We start from the raw sequence: 16472 nt of genomic DNA, 5'->3' as shown, positions 1-16472 counted from the left end.
GTTGGCCGACTGAATAAAGATCACCCTCACCAATGCAGCTGAGCATCATCAAATCAACTGAGGGCCTAAACAGAACAAAAAGGCAGAGGAAGGGTGAATTTGCTCCCTGCCTAAGCTGGGACATCTTCTGACCTCAGACGTCAATGCTCCTCGTTCTCAGGCCTTCAGACTTGGACAGGGACTTACACTATTGCCAGCTTGCAGATGGCAGATCATGAGACTTCTCAGCCCCCACAATCATGAGGCAATTCCTACAATAAATCTCATCTATATGTATATATACATGAATATAGGCATATGGAGATATATGCAAGCTCATACATATATACTTGTGTGTATATATATGTGTGTGTTTATATGTATGCATATATATCTCCTATTGGTTCTGTTTCTCTAGAGAATCTTGACTAATACGACGAAGGAAACGTTCCAAGTTAGAGGAGAATAGAAAGACTTGACAACCAAATGCAGTATGCATTCCTGATTGAATCTTAGATTAGGAAAAAAATTGTCATTAAGGTCATCATTGGGAACTTATTTGGTGAAATAAAAATAAAACCTTTCGATTGTAGGGGCGGCTGGGTGGCTCAGTCATTAAGCGTCTGCCTTCGGCTCGGGTCATGGTCCCAGGGTCCTGGGATCGAGCCCCGCATCGGGCTCCCTGCTCAGCAGGAAGGCCTCGGGGACGTCCCTTCTCCCTCTCCCATTCCCCCTGCTTGTGTTCCCTCTCTCGCTGTGTCTCTCTCTGTCAAATAAATAAAATCTTAAAAAAAAAAAAAACTTTCAATTATAGTATTATAGCATAGTAATATTCCGATTCTGACCATGGTACTATGGCTACAGAAAAGAATGCCCCAAATGCCTACAGAAGTTTTTAGGGGTTAGGGCGCCTCAGTATGCAACTTGCTCTCAGATGGTTCTCAGGAAGAAACAAATTTTTCTTGAGAAAAATGATAAAGCAAATGTGGCTAAATGTTAACAAAAGGGAATGTGGGTGTCGGACATGCAATTCTGTGCAGTATTCTGGGAATTTCTCTGCAAATTTGAAATTATTTAAAATATTAGCGTTATAAGGAAAAAACCGTGAACGCTACGTGGTCTTCTGCGCTCATCTTTGTGGCTGCGGTCAGAAAGAGGCGGTGAGCCAGGACGTCCCCGAGGCCTCAAGCGCCGGAAGGCTGCGGGGTACAACAGAAGCGAAAGCAGTGTCCACCACCAACCCGCCCCGGGAGCCACATGACTTCCCACATGCTCCCCGCACAGGCGCAGAGCAGCGGCTCACTCAGCACCTTCCTGCACCCGTCCACCCGCCCGGCCCTCTGATTGGCCGCGGGCCTAGTGACATCACGTCCTTTGCAGCTGGGCGCTCGTGCAGCTCGAGGCTATGCAATGGTCGCAGGTGTGAAGGCCTTGCCTCCAGGTGACCCCGGACAGGCTCGTGGCACCTGAGCCCAGGATCCGGGCCCCAGTGGGTGCCCCTCTAGCAAGTGCATATTCTTTAAAGACAAGAATCTTGGCCTCAGAGGGCTAAAACAGCCCGCTGCCACCAAAGCCCAGTGTTGTACATGGGCCCACTTTCCTCTTGATTTGGGGCCCTGGAATCAGGTAGTGGGACTCCCAGCCACAGAAGGAAGTTGGGAGCTCCCTGTGAAGGCAGAGTAAAAGTAAAAGCATCTTCTTCAAAGCCTTAATGTTTCCTTAATATCCTTGAAAACCTAGTGTTTGTGGTCCAGGTGCTGTTACTTGTGAGTTTCCAAGCAGGGGATGTGGAAACCTTGGCCAATACCAGATGGCCACGCCCCCCCCGGGGGTTTGGGGAGGGTTGTTTCTGGGCTTTCCCATTGTCAATTAGTAGGAAATTGCACATAAATGTGTCCTGGCCTTACAAAGCCTCTTCTGATCTACAGCTTCCTGCTGAAGGAACACCAGGAGACAGCAGGGGTACGCCACAGGTATGGTGCTTCTGCCACTTACCAGGTTACATTTTCTGATGAAAGCTGATTCATAGGATGAAGTCACAGTATTAGGTGAAAATGGTGGGTTGCATGGATAACGGACTGCGGTGCTTGCTAAACTGTGGTGACTGTGATTATAGTTGCTCTTGTGAGTTTCCTCATTCCTGTGTAGACAAGGAAGATTATTTCCATTGTCTAGCATAGCACCTGTCACGTGGTGGGTGCTCGGTAAATATCTCAATGACTTTATAACGCCCTGCACATTCTGAAGAATTGCAGTGGTCATTCTCCCATCACCTGTAAATTTGGAGGTAATTTTGCCTATGTTGGCACTGCCATCATTCTTTAAAATGATATTTTGTAAAAGTATTCTCTTACTGTTTGTGGAAGAAGTTCTGAGATTCCCAATGACCTCAAATGCTGAGCAGTGAAAGGAGACTGAAAAACCCAATTATGATGTCTTTACTCTGTATTCATGGAATCTGATTATCATCACCTCTCTTTACTTTTACCCTTTACCCCAAACAAAATGAAAGGATTCCATAATGAAAACGGTGAAGGAAACATGACTGTTTATTTCAATTGGGCAGACAGGCAGATCAAGCAAATTGAAGACAGACGAACACATGATCAACAATATACTGGGAGAGGATAAATGGATTTTTAATGATTTGCAGCAACCACAGAGAAAAATGTCTTCAGATAACCAGTGGTCAGCAGATGAGGAAGAAGGCCAACTCTCCCGGCTGATCAGGAAATCTAGGGACTCCCCATTTGTCCCCGTAGGTAAGTATGAGCCTTGACTGGACACTGGAGAACTATCTGCAATCACAATGCTTTACCCAGTATCTTTGAGGAATGAAATGTTTTATATCATTGAATTTTTTCAAGTAATTGAAGCTAACCCCCTCTAAGGTGAGTTAAACTTTCAGAACAGTTTCCAGTATATGGCAAATCCCCAATAAATGTTAGCTATTATTATTATTAGGAAGCTTCCACTCTTATATATTTAACTCCCCTTCATTAGAGGTCTGTCTCAAATTACTAATTCCTACCCACTCTAACTGGACTAGATTGAATGCATTTTAACACTTCTGTGATGATGCAAGATCATCAGCAGCATCAGCTTATTATATTGAAAGTCTGTTAGTGACGGAGATGTCGGCGTCTCTTTGTCCCCTAACTCCAACCTTTAAGGTCTTGTGTCTGATGTTTACAGATTTTTCTGTCTCTTCCAATTAATGTTGAGTACAATCAAAAACTTCTGCCTCTAGTATTCTGTGGCACCAGAAGCTAGATACATAAGTTCAAAGGAATTGTGAGTCAATTCAGAGTCAAGAAGCTCTGAGTGAAAGCCTAGGCTACCTACCTGTCCGGACACTTGAGGGCATGAACTTTGTGATGTGCATGTTCAGTGGCCCTTTTTGCTGGTTTCCTGATGTGTTCCAGATGTTAAGCTTGATGGTTAAGTAAACTCTAGATTAAAGAAGTGTTATTATAATTAGACCTGGAGTCTTAGCCTCTTTTTCCTTTCCCAACACAGATTTAATATGTTTACATTTAGAACAAATACTATATGTATCTGGACTTTTAAAAAAATCCACAAAATCTAAGCACCAATATTATGTTTTAAAAACCTAAGCTTTCTCTTTCTTCTTTTGGATGCTTAAGCTAATCTAAGCATATTATATACTGCAGCCTTGATTGACTCTTTCCTGGTACTCGTTTGGCCTGGAAACTATTAAGATAACTTATTTAAAGGAGACATTATGTAAGTTACACTTACATAAGTGATTAATTCCTTAAAACCTTCCGAATAGGTATGTCGTTAGTTTTCATTGTCACTGCAAATCTAGCAACTTTGTGTCATGATTTCCATATCAAAAAGAATAAAAATTTTACTTTATACTAATATGCTGTTTAGAAGTTTAATTTGATTAAAACTGATAATAGCACCCATAAAAAATGGAAGCAAATAATGTTATAGTGATTAATTCATCCTCCTTAGCATTTTTAACTAGAAAAACAATTCAAGAACTTGATGCCACTTGAACAGATCACTATCATGAACAGAGATTAATCACTGTACCTATCATAAATTGAATTATTTTTCCAGAGACATTTAGGGTGATTAAAGTAGAAAGATAAAAGTGTTTCCAGCTAAATTCAATTATATACAAACTGCAGAGACACTATATGGAAAACAGTAAAGGTTCTGACTTTAATCTCCAAAGGAAACAAAATCAATTTGACTAAGAAGAGAGCCTTAATTTGATAAGGGAAGAGAATCAAGATTTTGCTAGAAAAATAAATGATAAAATTTGAATATATACTGTTGAATAGTTTGGCTATTGTTATTTTAATAATATCTACTATGTATTTCCTACTGCAGGATAGTGTCCTGTGCAGAGAATTTACAAAACATTTTTATTTATTAAACAACTTCCATCATTATAATCTATTTATATTGTTTAAATTTGTCTTATGATCACTGTCAAGGTCTGTACATACATTATATATATATATATATATATAGAAACTCTGTTGATAATTTGTTTTTACTCCTTTCACTTAACATTTTCATATGTACATTTCTGTGTATTGGTATTTCCTATACTTACAATTTTTTTCATAGCTATGGTAGTTCCTCCGTTTGGGCCATTTCAGTTTGTTGTTCAGTTTTTGTTGTTGTTGTTTAGTTTTTCCTCATATGTAGTGTAGCCATAAACATCTTTGTGTCAACTTCCTGATGTTTCTTTTGCTTATTTCCTTGGAATATGAATTTCCAGGGCAGGAAGCATGTTCAGTTTAATACCACTTATATATTTCCAGAGTTCTTAAGATTTGGCTAAATTTACAGAGCTTTCAACATTGTGCCTGTTTGTCAACGTGCCTACCACTCTTTTATTAGTATTGGTTTTTTGCTGTTTTTGTCATTTTAATTTTTATTTCATTTGCTAGTCAGCCTATAAAATATACATGTAAATGCAATTACTCTCTTACTTCCATCTATTAAATGGATTCTGAAAGAATATACCCTCACCCACCCATAGAGACACACATGTGCCAACATAACTAATCAAAACTTGCTATCCTACATAAATATAATTGCATGTCTATATATTAACATATGGAAACTGAAATTAAAAACATAACACCATTCACAATCACTCCAAAGAAAATGAAATGCTTAGATATATGCTTAACAAAACATGTATACAATCTGTATGCTGAAAATTATAAAATGTTAATGAAAAATCAGAAAGGACCTAGATAATGTAAAGACTACATGTAGTATTGTGTCTATGGATTGCAAGACTAAATATATAGTAAAGAAGAATGTAAATATAAAGAATATATGTCAGTTCTCTCCAAATTGATCTATAGGTTTCAGGTAATTCCTATCAAAATCCCAGCAAGGTTTTTTGTAGATAAGACACACTTATTCTAAAATTTATATGTGAAGGCAGAAGTCCTAGAATGGCTAAAACAATCTTTAAAAAAAAAAAAGGATAAAGTGGGAGAAATCACTGTACCTGATAGAGGCATACTATATGGCTACAGTAATCAAGACAGTGTAGTGTTGCTAGAGGGATAAATACATACATCAACAAGATATAAGAGAGAAGCCAAAATATAAACCATGCTTTTATTATGCAAAGTTTTCTCTATTCTTACATCAAAATATGGCATTTTGTCCTCATCTTCTCTAAAGTCTACTTTACCTTCTTTTGATGTTATAAATATGCTACTCTGTTTTCTTCTAGTTTTTGTTGATTTTTTTTTGTTTTTACATTTAATTCTAACCCATGCAGAATTTTTTTTGTAGGTCTGCTGTGAGATACAAATCCAAATTAGTTCACCCTACCAAAAGATTGTACTGATGGTATTTATTAAGTAACTATTCCTTGATCTGTTACTTGGTTATTTTGATTTGTCATGAATTAAGTTCTCACAGTGTTTTAAAATCTCTTTCTAGAATCTTTCCTATTCAGTTGATCAGTTTTCTGTATTAGAGCCAATTACACAGGATCTTGGTTGTCACAGCAGTATATTCACCCCTTGACATTTGTAGGGAATACAGAAATACTTGTGTGTACTTCTGGAGTTTTCTAGAGTCACAGATCTTTCTGGAGTCACATACTTCTTAGGCAAATAGTCATACCTTTTCATCTCATTAAAATTTAAATATCTCATTTTTATAGAAGATCAAAATATTTACTCCTTATTTGATAGCAAGTAGAGAGGAGTAAAGCCAAACATTTAAAAGCTATGGATGCTGGAATGTTTGGTTGGTTTGCTCACTGGATTAGTGACTTGCCCCTAAATAAAAGCCTTTCACCATGCACAATATGAAATCATGCCTCAGGAACATTAGAAATTACTACACTACATGATTCAGGTTTTTTGGGGAAGAGTCAACACTGCAAATATTGAATCCATGAGTCTGTTTTAAAATCTGGTGGGTCAAATCCAGCATAGTTCTTCTTAAAGTATTCTTTGGTATCTGGCCTGCTTATCTTCCAAGTACTGATCCTTTTGGACAGTTTTCTATTCAGCCCTCTAAATCTTGGGGATTCTAGCCTACTATTTACATAACCTCTACTTTTTTAATTCACAGGAATAGCAGGCTTTATGACTGTGGTGTCCTATGGTCTTTACAAGTTAAAGTACAGAAAAGATCAGAAAATGTCCATTCATCTTATTCACATGAGAGTTGCTGCCCAAGGATTTGTTGTAGGAGCTGTGACTCTAGGTAACCTGCTTAATTTCTGTCTTGTGTTCAGCTGTCTTTGAGAATATTTTAACTTATTTTAGAAAATGAATATTGGGTCAAGGTGATATAATGGAGGCAGAATGGTAAGAAAGACAGCGAACTTCACTTGGCTGAAGTTGCTTCCCCATAAGAGGCTTTAATTTCTTGGTATTTTAAGCACTGAAAGAAAAAAACAGTAGACAAAAGGTACAAACTTCCAGTTATAAAATAAGTAAGTCCTGGGGAATCTGGGGGTTTAATCCGTTGAGCGTCCAACTCTTGATTTCAGCTCAGGTCATGATCTCAGGGTCATGGGATCAAACCCCACATTGGGCTCTGCACTCAGTGGGGAGTCTGCTTGTCCCTCACCCTTCCCCCCTGCCCCCCCGCTCTCGCACACACTCTGTCTCTCAAATAAATAAATAAAATCTTAAATAATAGAAATAAAATAAAATAAGTAAGTCCTGGGGATGTAATGCACAGCATTCTGACTGTAGTTAATAATACTGTTTGGTATATCTGAAAGTTGCTAAGAGAGTAGATCTTAAAAGTTCTCAACACAAGAAAAAAAATCCTTTAACTATGCAGGTTACAAATGTTAACGGACTTACTGTGGTGATCGCTACAGTACATGCAAGTAATGAATCCTTGTTGTACACCTGTAACTAATATAATGTTGTAGGTCAATTATACCTAAAAATTTTTTTAAAAGGTAGAGAACTAGGGTGCCTGGGTGGCTCAGTTGGTTTAGCAACTGCCTTCGGCTCAGGTCATGATCCTGGAGTCCCAGGATCGAGTCCCACGTCGGGCTCCCTGCTCAGCAGGGAGTCTGCTTCTCCCTCTGACCTTCCTCCCTCTCATGCTCTCTCTCTCTCTATCTCTCAATAAGAAAATAAAAATCTTAAAAAAAAAACTATAAAAGGTAGAGAACTAGGTTATGGGTTCTGTTATCTTGTATAGTGAAAGGAGTAGTGAATAGTTTGTACCCTCTGTAACCCAACTAAAGCAGTGGTTCTAGATTCCAGCCTTTAACACTCTCCTAAGTCAAGTTCCCAGCCTATGTGAATAGCAGATATAATTATTAATGTAGTTTAACTGGGAAGAATACAGTTTTAGAGCCCACAAGTCTCAACATCTGTTCTCCTTTTATTCCCAGTCTGAGCAATAGGCAAACCTTTTCTAATTAGTCTATAAATTAAGTAATACTTAACATAGTCAAATCCAAAGAACAGATGTAAAATTATCTGGTTAAATCCAGGTATATCAACAGCTAAACCAGATAGTTCTAACAAGAAGTCCACTTCAGGACCTTAATTATCTAACTTTCTTTTTGTCTACATTAATGAGAACAAGTCACAATGTTCTTAGTTCTCCTTCATGCTGTGCAGGGTAGAGTCAGCCTAAGAGGAGGTCTAGGATTATGGAATGATGGGTGTGGGGCTTGCGTATAGGGAGTTGTATGGTAATTATCTTATTACCATGACCTGTGATATGCAGGTGTTGAACAAAATATGAGAAACTTCACCACAGAATTACAGTGCCATTTTCATCATTTAGCAAACATCTGCTGTGCACTTGCTATGTCCAAGGCCCTGTGCCAGTCTAGAGATAATGAGATAAGACTCAGTCCCTTCCCTCAAAGAGGCTGGTCTCCTTGGGGTGAATGACCAAGAACAGAAGAAGCCGGTATAAATCACAGATACTATGACAGAGATGGCACAGGTTGCTCTGGAAGCACAAACACAAAGGAGGGGCCTGTACCTAGTGCTGAGAGTCCAGGGGAGGCTTCGCTCAGGATGTAAATTATATGAGCCAAGCATGTGGAAGAATTAGCTAGTCAGAGAAGGAGATCAGGATTCTAGACCGAGGAAAAAACAAAGGCACAGAAGCATGGCACATTAGTGGAACTCAACGTAGCTTGGTGTGGTAAGTGAATCAATCGGTGTTTGATGAGAGAAGCAGAGCTACTAGTAGTAATATGTAATAAGAGATTTATTATAGGCATTTGGAATTACGTAATGGCGAGGCTCTTGCGTATTTATCAGCAGCTGGGGCCCCAAGCGGGCAGGGCAAGCACTTAGAACGAAAAAGGAGATACAAAGTGAGAGGAGCAAGAAAAATCTGGAGCCTGCAAGGATGAGCTGGGAACACGCAGGATGAACTGTCTGGGACCCTCGTGGGTTTCTCACCATCTTTAAGCCTCTAAATTCGATGACGGGAGTGACGGGGGAAAAAACGATGCCCTTCATCTTGGAGCCAAACATGGACCTGGCCAAGGAGTCAGGAAAGGTGAAGGAGGAAATTCAGCAGAAGCCACAGTAGCTGTACCCCTAGCTGCTGCCCCACACCAACAAACGGGGCCAGCAGGTAAGCAAAAATACGCTGCAACAGGGCCTTCCAAGCATAAAATGAATTTGGCTGCTGCTTCACCTCTGCCTTCTAAACCCTACACAAAATGTCCCTTCTGCAATAACTCAGGGAATAAAAGGAAATGAATTCTGGAAAATGTAGTTACAGTTTAGCTAAGTTGACACAATACAAATTCACCACTGTCTACCCCTTTAAAAAGGAGGGCTGTCATGTGCTTTACAGGATGTTCAGCAAAAATTTGTATTTCTGGCTGTGTAACAGGGTCTTTTCTTAAGGAGGTCTGACCTCTCCTTTATTGGCATCCATACGACACCTCTTTTATTACACTTAACTTTGAAATTAAGACAATGGCAAAATCAACCATCCAATGTATAACCATAAACATGCTAATTCTCTCCCAAAAGGGGATACAAAATCCCTTTATCCATCTTTGAGTGGTGTTGATTTGTCTTTGAGCAGAGTCACATTCCCCTTTGATATCCTGTAAGCTAAATTCTGAAATACAAGGATAATTATTATTAACACTTCTTACATTCGATGGCAGATAAAGGGAAATGGCAAATAGGAAAAAAAATGGTTAATGTATACACAAATGTATTCAAATCAAAATAAAGAAGAAATATTCATAGCTATCAGACCTTGTTTCTACAACTGGTCAGACAGTCATGGCTGGTGTTCCAACCATGTTCTAGCCATTTCATACTCCCTTTGCTATTCAAGGTTATTTGACTGGTATGGTGACCCATACCTTGGCTATTCAAGGTTATTTGACTGGTATGGTGACCCATACCTTATTCCTAAATGGTCTGGGTCATTAGCCATCCTGCTTGTACTGGGTACAGTTTTCCATTGTCTTTAATCACAGGATATGGGAGTACTATAAAATGCCCCAGAAGATATGCATTCCAGACACACACCTCCTTACCCTACCTTTGGATAGTATAGTAGTAACCTAATTTCCCCTTGATAGTCAGATCAGATCGATGCAATGGACTAACACAATGTCCTGTGGAATGGAGAGATGATCAAGGTCCTTGCAGACTAGATTATGGCAAGTAGAACGGCTTACAGTGGGCTTTCCCAACCATAATAGCCCTTACACCACAGGGAACCAATGTGAGGATTCTGACAGTTGCTGCGTTTGTCCATTCCAATCACACATTCCAGAACTGGCAAAATAATTCAGGGACCCACCAGGCCACCCTGACCTCCATAAACTCCTAGCTTAACTGGTAGACCACCCTAATTCTCAAGGCATCAGTATCAATTCAGAACCAATATTTAATAATCTCCCACAAATGTGATTATTTGCCCTTCCTCGTGCACAGGCACCTTGCTGAATGGTCACAGATCCCTTTAGGAAAGGCTAGACGGAGGATTTACAGTATTTATATTTTTGGCTGTGTAACAGGGTCTTTTCTTAAGGAGGTCTGACCTCTCCTTTATTCAAGGGGCTCTGGGTCTGTAAAGTGACTCAAATCTGGGACCTGGTCAGGGGGCCATGGCTGTCTACTGTGATGATTCAAGTGAAACTTCTACTCACCAAACCTAGAGCTTTTCTGCTGGTATGCTGCCCACCACTTTCAACTCTAGGGACACCATAATCAATCAGCCAATGCCAAAGATCTTTGTGGCTTTGACTATGCGGATTACTGTTTAGTCTTTGCTGCGCATTACAGTAATCACGCTTTCCCTGTCTTTGTCAAGTAAATGATGCCACTTGACCCCTGCCACTCAGGATCCCATCATCTCCACTGACTTCAGAAAGCCTAGCAAGTCCCACTGTCATTTCTGGCTTACAGAAGACAGTCGCCACAGAACTCTCCAAGGATGCCAGGGACTCCTTTCACAAATATTAAGGATAATTCGCACAGCCTTGGTGAAGGAAACAGATTTAGGGGGTAAGGGAGCAGGAAAAATCCACTGTAACATTCCAATCTCCCTAAGCCCTTGGATACCCTCCTTAACAGCAGGGTTTCTCAATCTCAGCACTACTGACATTTTGGACTGAATATTCTTTGTTGTGGAGGGCTGTCATCCTGCTTTACAGGATGTTCAGCAGCATCCCCAGCATCTACCATGCAAATAGCCTCCATCCACCTCCACTGTGACAACCAAAATGCCTCCAGACATTGCCAGATTTCCCTGGGGAATGAAATTGCCCCCGTAAAGAAGAATGACTGCCGTACTGCTGTACCCTGGACATAAACCAAGAAAGCTCTGGCATTTCAACTTCATTTAGTGGAGATTACCTTTCAGGCCAAGTTTTAGTCATTCGCAGGAAGGAGTACAAAGGAGTCTCAGATACAGGGGTCCAAGGACCCCGTCTCACGGAAACCTGCCCATAGGTCCCCATCCTGATTTTCAGGATCCCACTCTTTCCAAAGAAATGCCCTAACTTGGACATAAGAGACTCTGTGAGGTTGGGAGTTTTACTGTTGTTGTAATTAGCCACCAACAGGATTAGTTCCTGTGTATGTTTTTCCAAAAATATCAGCCTCATAACTATGGGAGCTGAGTTTTTTTTCTGGAAAGTCATACAGTTTTCAGGTCCCTCACAGAACCTGGATTAAGGAATTAAAAGCCCCGAGTCCATCATTTTGTGTTCCCAAGTTCTCCAGCACACTTAGAAGAAACCAGCCTAATTATACCCCTTATCTCCACTAAATGTCCTATGACAGTAAATATCTGATCACCCAAAGCCTGGTTTCTATAGGCATCTGATTAAGGTTATCTATAGGTGACAATCTAAAAAAACATTTTACTACTGCATGCCATGGACTGCTAGCATCCTCTTTACTACTGGAAAAAAATGGCCATTAATATCTTTAAATCTAATCAGATCAGAGAACCAATTCCAGATGACCCAGAACCTACCCTCATGGTTATGTTCCTCTGGAAGCTTGTGATACCATAATCTGTATCAGTCAGGGTTCAGTCAGAGAAGCAAAACTACCAGTAGTGATATACAAAAAGGGATTTATTATAGAAATATGACCCTAACCAATTTTGAGAGCTGGTTAAACAGTCCATGTTAGACTGTTGCTTACGTTTCTAAGGCTGGGGCCTAAAGTTAGCAAGGCAGCAGTTGGGAAGGCAAAATAAACTGGAATCTTCAAGGAAGAGCTGGAACTCACAAACAGAAACTTGGGTCAGTCTTTTACGGACTCCAACTTTGATCATGGTGTGACCTGTAGGAGAAGGTGGACCCCCTATCATGGAGCTCATCCCCTGGCCTAGGAGCTGAAGAAGCTAAAGGAGATCCAGAAGGAGCTGAAAGATCTGTGGGTCTGACTGCTGTCCAACAATGGCAAGGTGAGCCAGCAGGTAAACAACAACATGCACAAGCTGTAACAGCGCCTGGCACCCTGCACCAAGCCCTCCAAGTGTAAAAAGCATATAGCAGCTGCTGCATCAACTTTCACCTTCAAATCTCAAGCAAAATGTCTCTTATGAGCCAAGCTAACCCAGAAATATGCAGGGACGGGAATTCCACAAAAAACAGTTATGGCAGGGGCGCCTGGGTGGCTCAGTTGTTAAGCGTCTGCCTTCGGCTCAGGTCATGGTCCCAGGGTCCTGGGATCGAGCCCCGCATCCGGCTCCCTGCTCCGCGGGAAGCCTGCTTCTCCCTCTCTCACTCCCCCTGCTTGTGTTCCCTCTCTCGCTGTGTTTCTCTCTGTCAAATAAATAAAATCTTTAAAAAATAAAAATAAAAACAAACAAACAAACAAAAAACCAGTTATGGCATAGTGAAACTGATGGAAAACAAATCCCCGATAGATGCATATGGTTGCAAGCTGAGGCGTTAACAAGATGACATGAGTCAGTGGAAGATTTAAACAGGGGAGTAAGGTAGTCATGATAGCAGCTGAGAAAGATGCCTGCTCAAACACAGGCAATATGAAACTGTTTAAACAGAGGGTCACACTAACAAAAGACAGAACAGTGGTTATCTGTGGAAAGGAGCGGGAGATATGGTCAGAGAGGGAAAGCTGCGGGGCTTCCAGGATGCTTCCTATATTCTATTTCTTGACCCACAATTCCAGGTAATTCACTCTACAACTATCTTTTAATCTGGTTGTTTAGATTGTGTCTACCATTTTCCATGCATATTATATTTCACTATGAGGGTTAGGAAAATGATTAGAGAGGATTTGTAAAGCAGGGGTGAGAACAAAGGCAGAGAAGTCAATTAGACGATGAACTAAGTCTGAATTAAAGCAGGAATAGTGAAAATGGGGAGGAGAGGGATTCTAGAAACATTCAGGACTCACCAACTAAGTGGGAAAGAAAAGGAAGGAAGGAGGAGTCAAGGCTGATTCCTAGGTTTCTGGCTCGGGCAACCAGATAAAAGGTGTGCTTTCACTAATATAAAGAACGAAGAACAGGTTTGGTGAGAGGATAAGTGCATATTGGACAAAACAGTAATAGCTAATAGTTAATGAGTGTTTATGATGTGCAACTTATATATTACTATCTCATTTAATTTTTTGTAGGTAAACTTTATTATTAAGTTTTTATTTTCATCCCAGTAGAGTTAACATATAGTGTTATGTTAGGTGTACACTACAGTGATTTAATCTTAATAACCTCCTTCACACCACGTACCGCAATACACTTCAGTGCCGATGCCAACCACCTGCAGCTCACCTTAGATGCCACAGGTTTATGGACATGGTTCCCAGAGACTGCCGTTACTGCAGACACCAGCCACCAGGGGGGGTGCCCCGGCCACCTGCACTTCTGACCAACTGGCTGCAAATTCAGAGGTTCCCAAGACTCCCTCAGGTTTGATATTTCACTAGAACAACTTACGAACTCAGGAAAGCTCTATACTTACTACAGTTTTATTAAGAAGTATATAAATCAAGACCAGGCAAATTGAGACATGTAGGGTAAGGTATGGGAGGGTCCCAAACTCAAAGCTCTATACCCTTTCCCTATGGAATCAGGGCATGCCACCCTTCCAGCACATCAATGTGTCTACCAACCAAGAAAGTGCACTGAGCTTCAGCATCCAGAGTTTTTATGGTGGCTTCATTATGTAGGCATGATTGACTGAATCACTGGCCTCATGACAGAACTTAATCTCCAGCCCTACTCCCCTCCCTGGAGGTCTAAGAACGCTCTAATCATATGGTTGGTCCTTCTGGCATGACTAGCCACATCCTGAAGTTATCTAGGGAGCCCACCATGGGTCACCCCATTAACATAAATTCAGGTATAATCCAAGGGGCTCATGAATAACAAGATACTCCTTCCTATCTGGGAAGTTTTTTTAAGATTTTATTTATTTGACTGAGAGAGAGAAAGAGAGCGCACATAAGCAGGGGGAGTGGCAGGCAGAGGGAGAAGTAGGCTCCCCATTGAGCAGAGAGCCCGATACAGGGCTCGATCCCAGGACCCTGGGATCATGATCTGAGCCGAAGGCAGATGTTCAACAACTGAGCCACCCAAGTGCCCCTCTCTATCTGGGAAATTCCAAGCATTTTAGAAGCTCTAACCCAAGAACTCCGGACAAAGACCAAAGTCTTTATTAACAATACCCTAAGAGGGAGGTGCTGTTATAATCCCATTTCCAGATAAGGAAACCAAGGCTTAGAGAGGAAAAAAACTTCTCGCTCACAATTGCATGGGCTATCTACTCCACAGCCTGAACTCGTAATTTTATATTATACGGACTGAGATGCCTATGGCAGACATCTCCAAATTAGAGTACTCATACCCTAGGAGATGTATAAGGAGATCCATGGGTATGCGGGAAGAAGATATTTTTATCTTTTTTTTTTTTTTTTTTGGTGGGCAGCAATGCAAAGTTTATTAAGTGATAGTAAAGTTTACCGAGTGAGAGTACAAAAGCTTCCGAAGAGGGGGCAGACCCGAGAGGGCTGCCCGAAAATATTTTTATCTTGAAAACAAAAAAGTTCACGCATATATAGATTGGCCAGAGTACATTTATACTGTTTATAAATAAACGGACACTTCGAGCGGCATTCTCAACTTATTTATTTATGCACAATTTAAAAGTTTGGCAGCCTATGTATGTGGAAATTTCACATATGGTATAATGAGTATATGGGTCTCACATTCAAAGAGATCTAACTTGCTTACCAGTGAAGCAACAGGTATGAATGAGGTGAGAAAACGCTGAGATCAGAACTCCAGAACACCAACATTTAAGAGAGAGGCAAGAGGTAAGAATTACCTGTGTCTAATAAGCACCGGGAAAGGAGGTCTACAATTCTCTCTGCATCTGAGAATGTTTCCATAGATACCACAATGCATCAAGTAAACATGTTTTTGCCTTGGATTTTATACATCTGTCACAGTTATGCTATTATTGCGTTAGAAAATTGTGCCAACAGCTGCCTCGCTTGGCTACAGTGTGTAGATGAGAACAACTTCACCCACCCTTTATTCTCTGTGCACTCTTTGAAGATACCAACAAGCAGCATCAGAAAAAAAAGCAGAAGGAAAGGAAGTAAAGGATTTAGTTTAGACAATCTACTAGATAGCTGGCGTCTTGATAACTGATATGGTTGGGGGTGGGAGGTGAGCGGACTCCTTAACTTGCTTTGGGTATGAACATTTGGTGACGTTCCTGCACCGCAGTGAAACAACTATCCCTCAGGCTATTTCCCTTGACTACTAGCTAATTCACCCACTAGACTGTAAACCTCTAGAAGCAAGGATTCTATCCCTTTCACCTTTGTTTCCCTCGAGACACTGAATACAAGTAGGCACTGAAGAGAGGTGTGCTAGGTTGAGATGTCTATTGTTTCTATCTTAGTATCTAGCCAAATCTCCCCACTCTCCTTTTTTTCTTTTTTTTATTTATTTTTATTTTTTTTAAAGATTTTATTTATTTATTTGAGAGAGAGAGAATGAGAGACAGAGAGCACGAGAGGAAGGAGGGTCAGAGGGAGAAGCAGACTCCCTGCTCAGCAAGGAGCCCAATGTGGGACTCGATGCCGGGACTCCAGGATCATGACCTGAGCCGAAGGCAGTCGCTTAACCAACTGAGCCACCCAGGTGCCCTCTCCTAACTTTTTCACCCATATTTTAAAATTCAAATTCTAGGGTGGCATAGTAACATTATAAATTTGGATTTTGATTTATATTCATCTTAAACGGCTCTAACTTTTTTGGGTTTGTTTGTTTGCCTGGAGCCGCTTATATGATCCAAGCCAAAAGTTAATAAGATGGAAGGCATCTGTTTTTTGAGTTGAGGGATAGTTTTGGGAAAACACAAGTGGAAGAAATTCAGCGTTTGTTTTCCACAGATACTGTATTTATATACATCTTTTTGTTTCTAGGTGTTCTCTATTCTATGTATAAGGATTACATCAGACCTCGATTCTTCAATGTGTCCAAAAAATGAAGCTACATCT

The 16472-nt window shown here is 40.6% G+C and overlaps 1 protein-coding gene and 1 long non-coding RNA gene across 2 annotated transcripts; one reads left to right on the top strand and one right to left on the bottom strand.

Moving 5' to 3' along the window:
* Positions 1–2647: 2647 nt before the first annotated feature.
* Positions 2648–16462, top strand: HIGD1C (HIG1 hypoxia inducible domain family member 1C). Its single transcript, XM_025883181.2, has 3 exons — positions 2648–2741; positions 6577–6711; positions 16398–16462. Exons 1-3 carry the CDS (start codon positions 2648–2650, stop codon positions 16460–16462), a joined length of 294 nt encoding a protein of 97 aa, XP_025738966.1.
* LOC141370762 (uncharacterized) lies at positions 6844–15892 on the bottom strand. Its single transcript, XR_012375079.1, has 2 exons — positions 9872–15892; positions 6844–9829 (listed from the first exon to the last, which is right to left on the bottom strand). It is a non-coding gene; the product is annotated as an uncharacterized lncRNA (long non-coding RNA).
* Positions 16463–16472: the final 10 nt, after the last annotated feature.

This window comes from Callorhinus ursinus, unplaced genomic scaffold (assembly GCF_003265705.2).
Source record: "Callorhinus ursinus isolate GAN/ISIS: 27379988/994484 unplaced genomic scaffold, GSC_fseal_2.0 scaffold44, whole genome shotgun sequence".
Classification (NCBI taxonomy): Eukaryota; Metazoa; Chordata; class Mammalia; order Carnivora; family Otariidae; genus Callorhinus; species Callorhinus ursinus.
The sequence above is the reverse complement of the archived record's forward strand: the minus strand, read 5'-3'. Positions and strand labels throughout refer to the sequence as shown.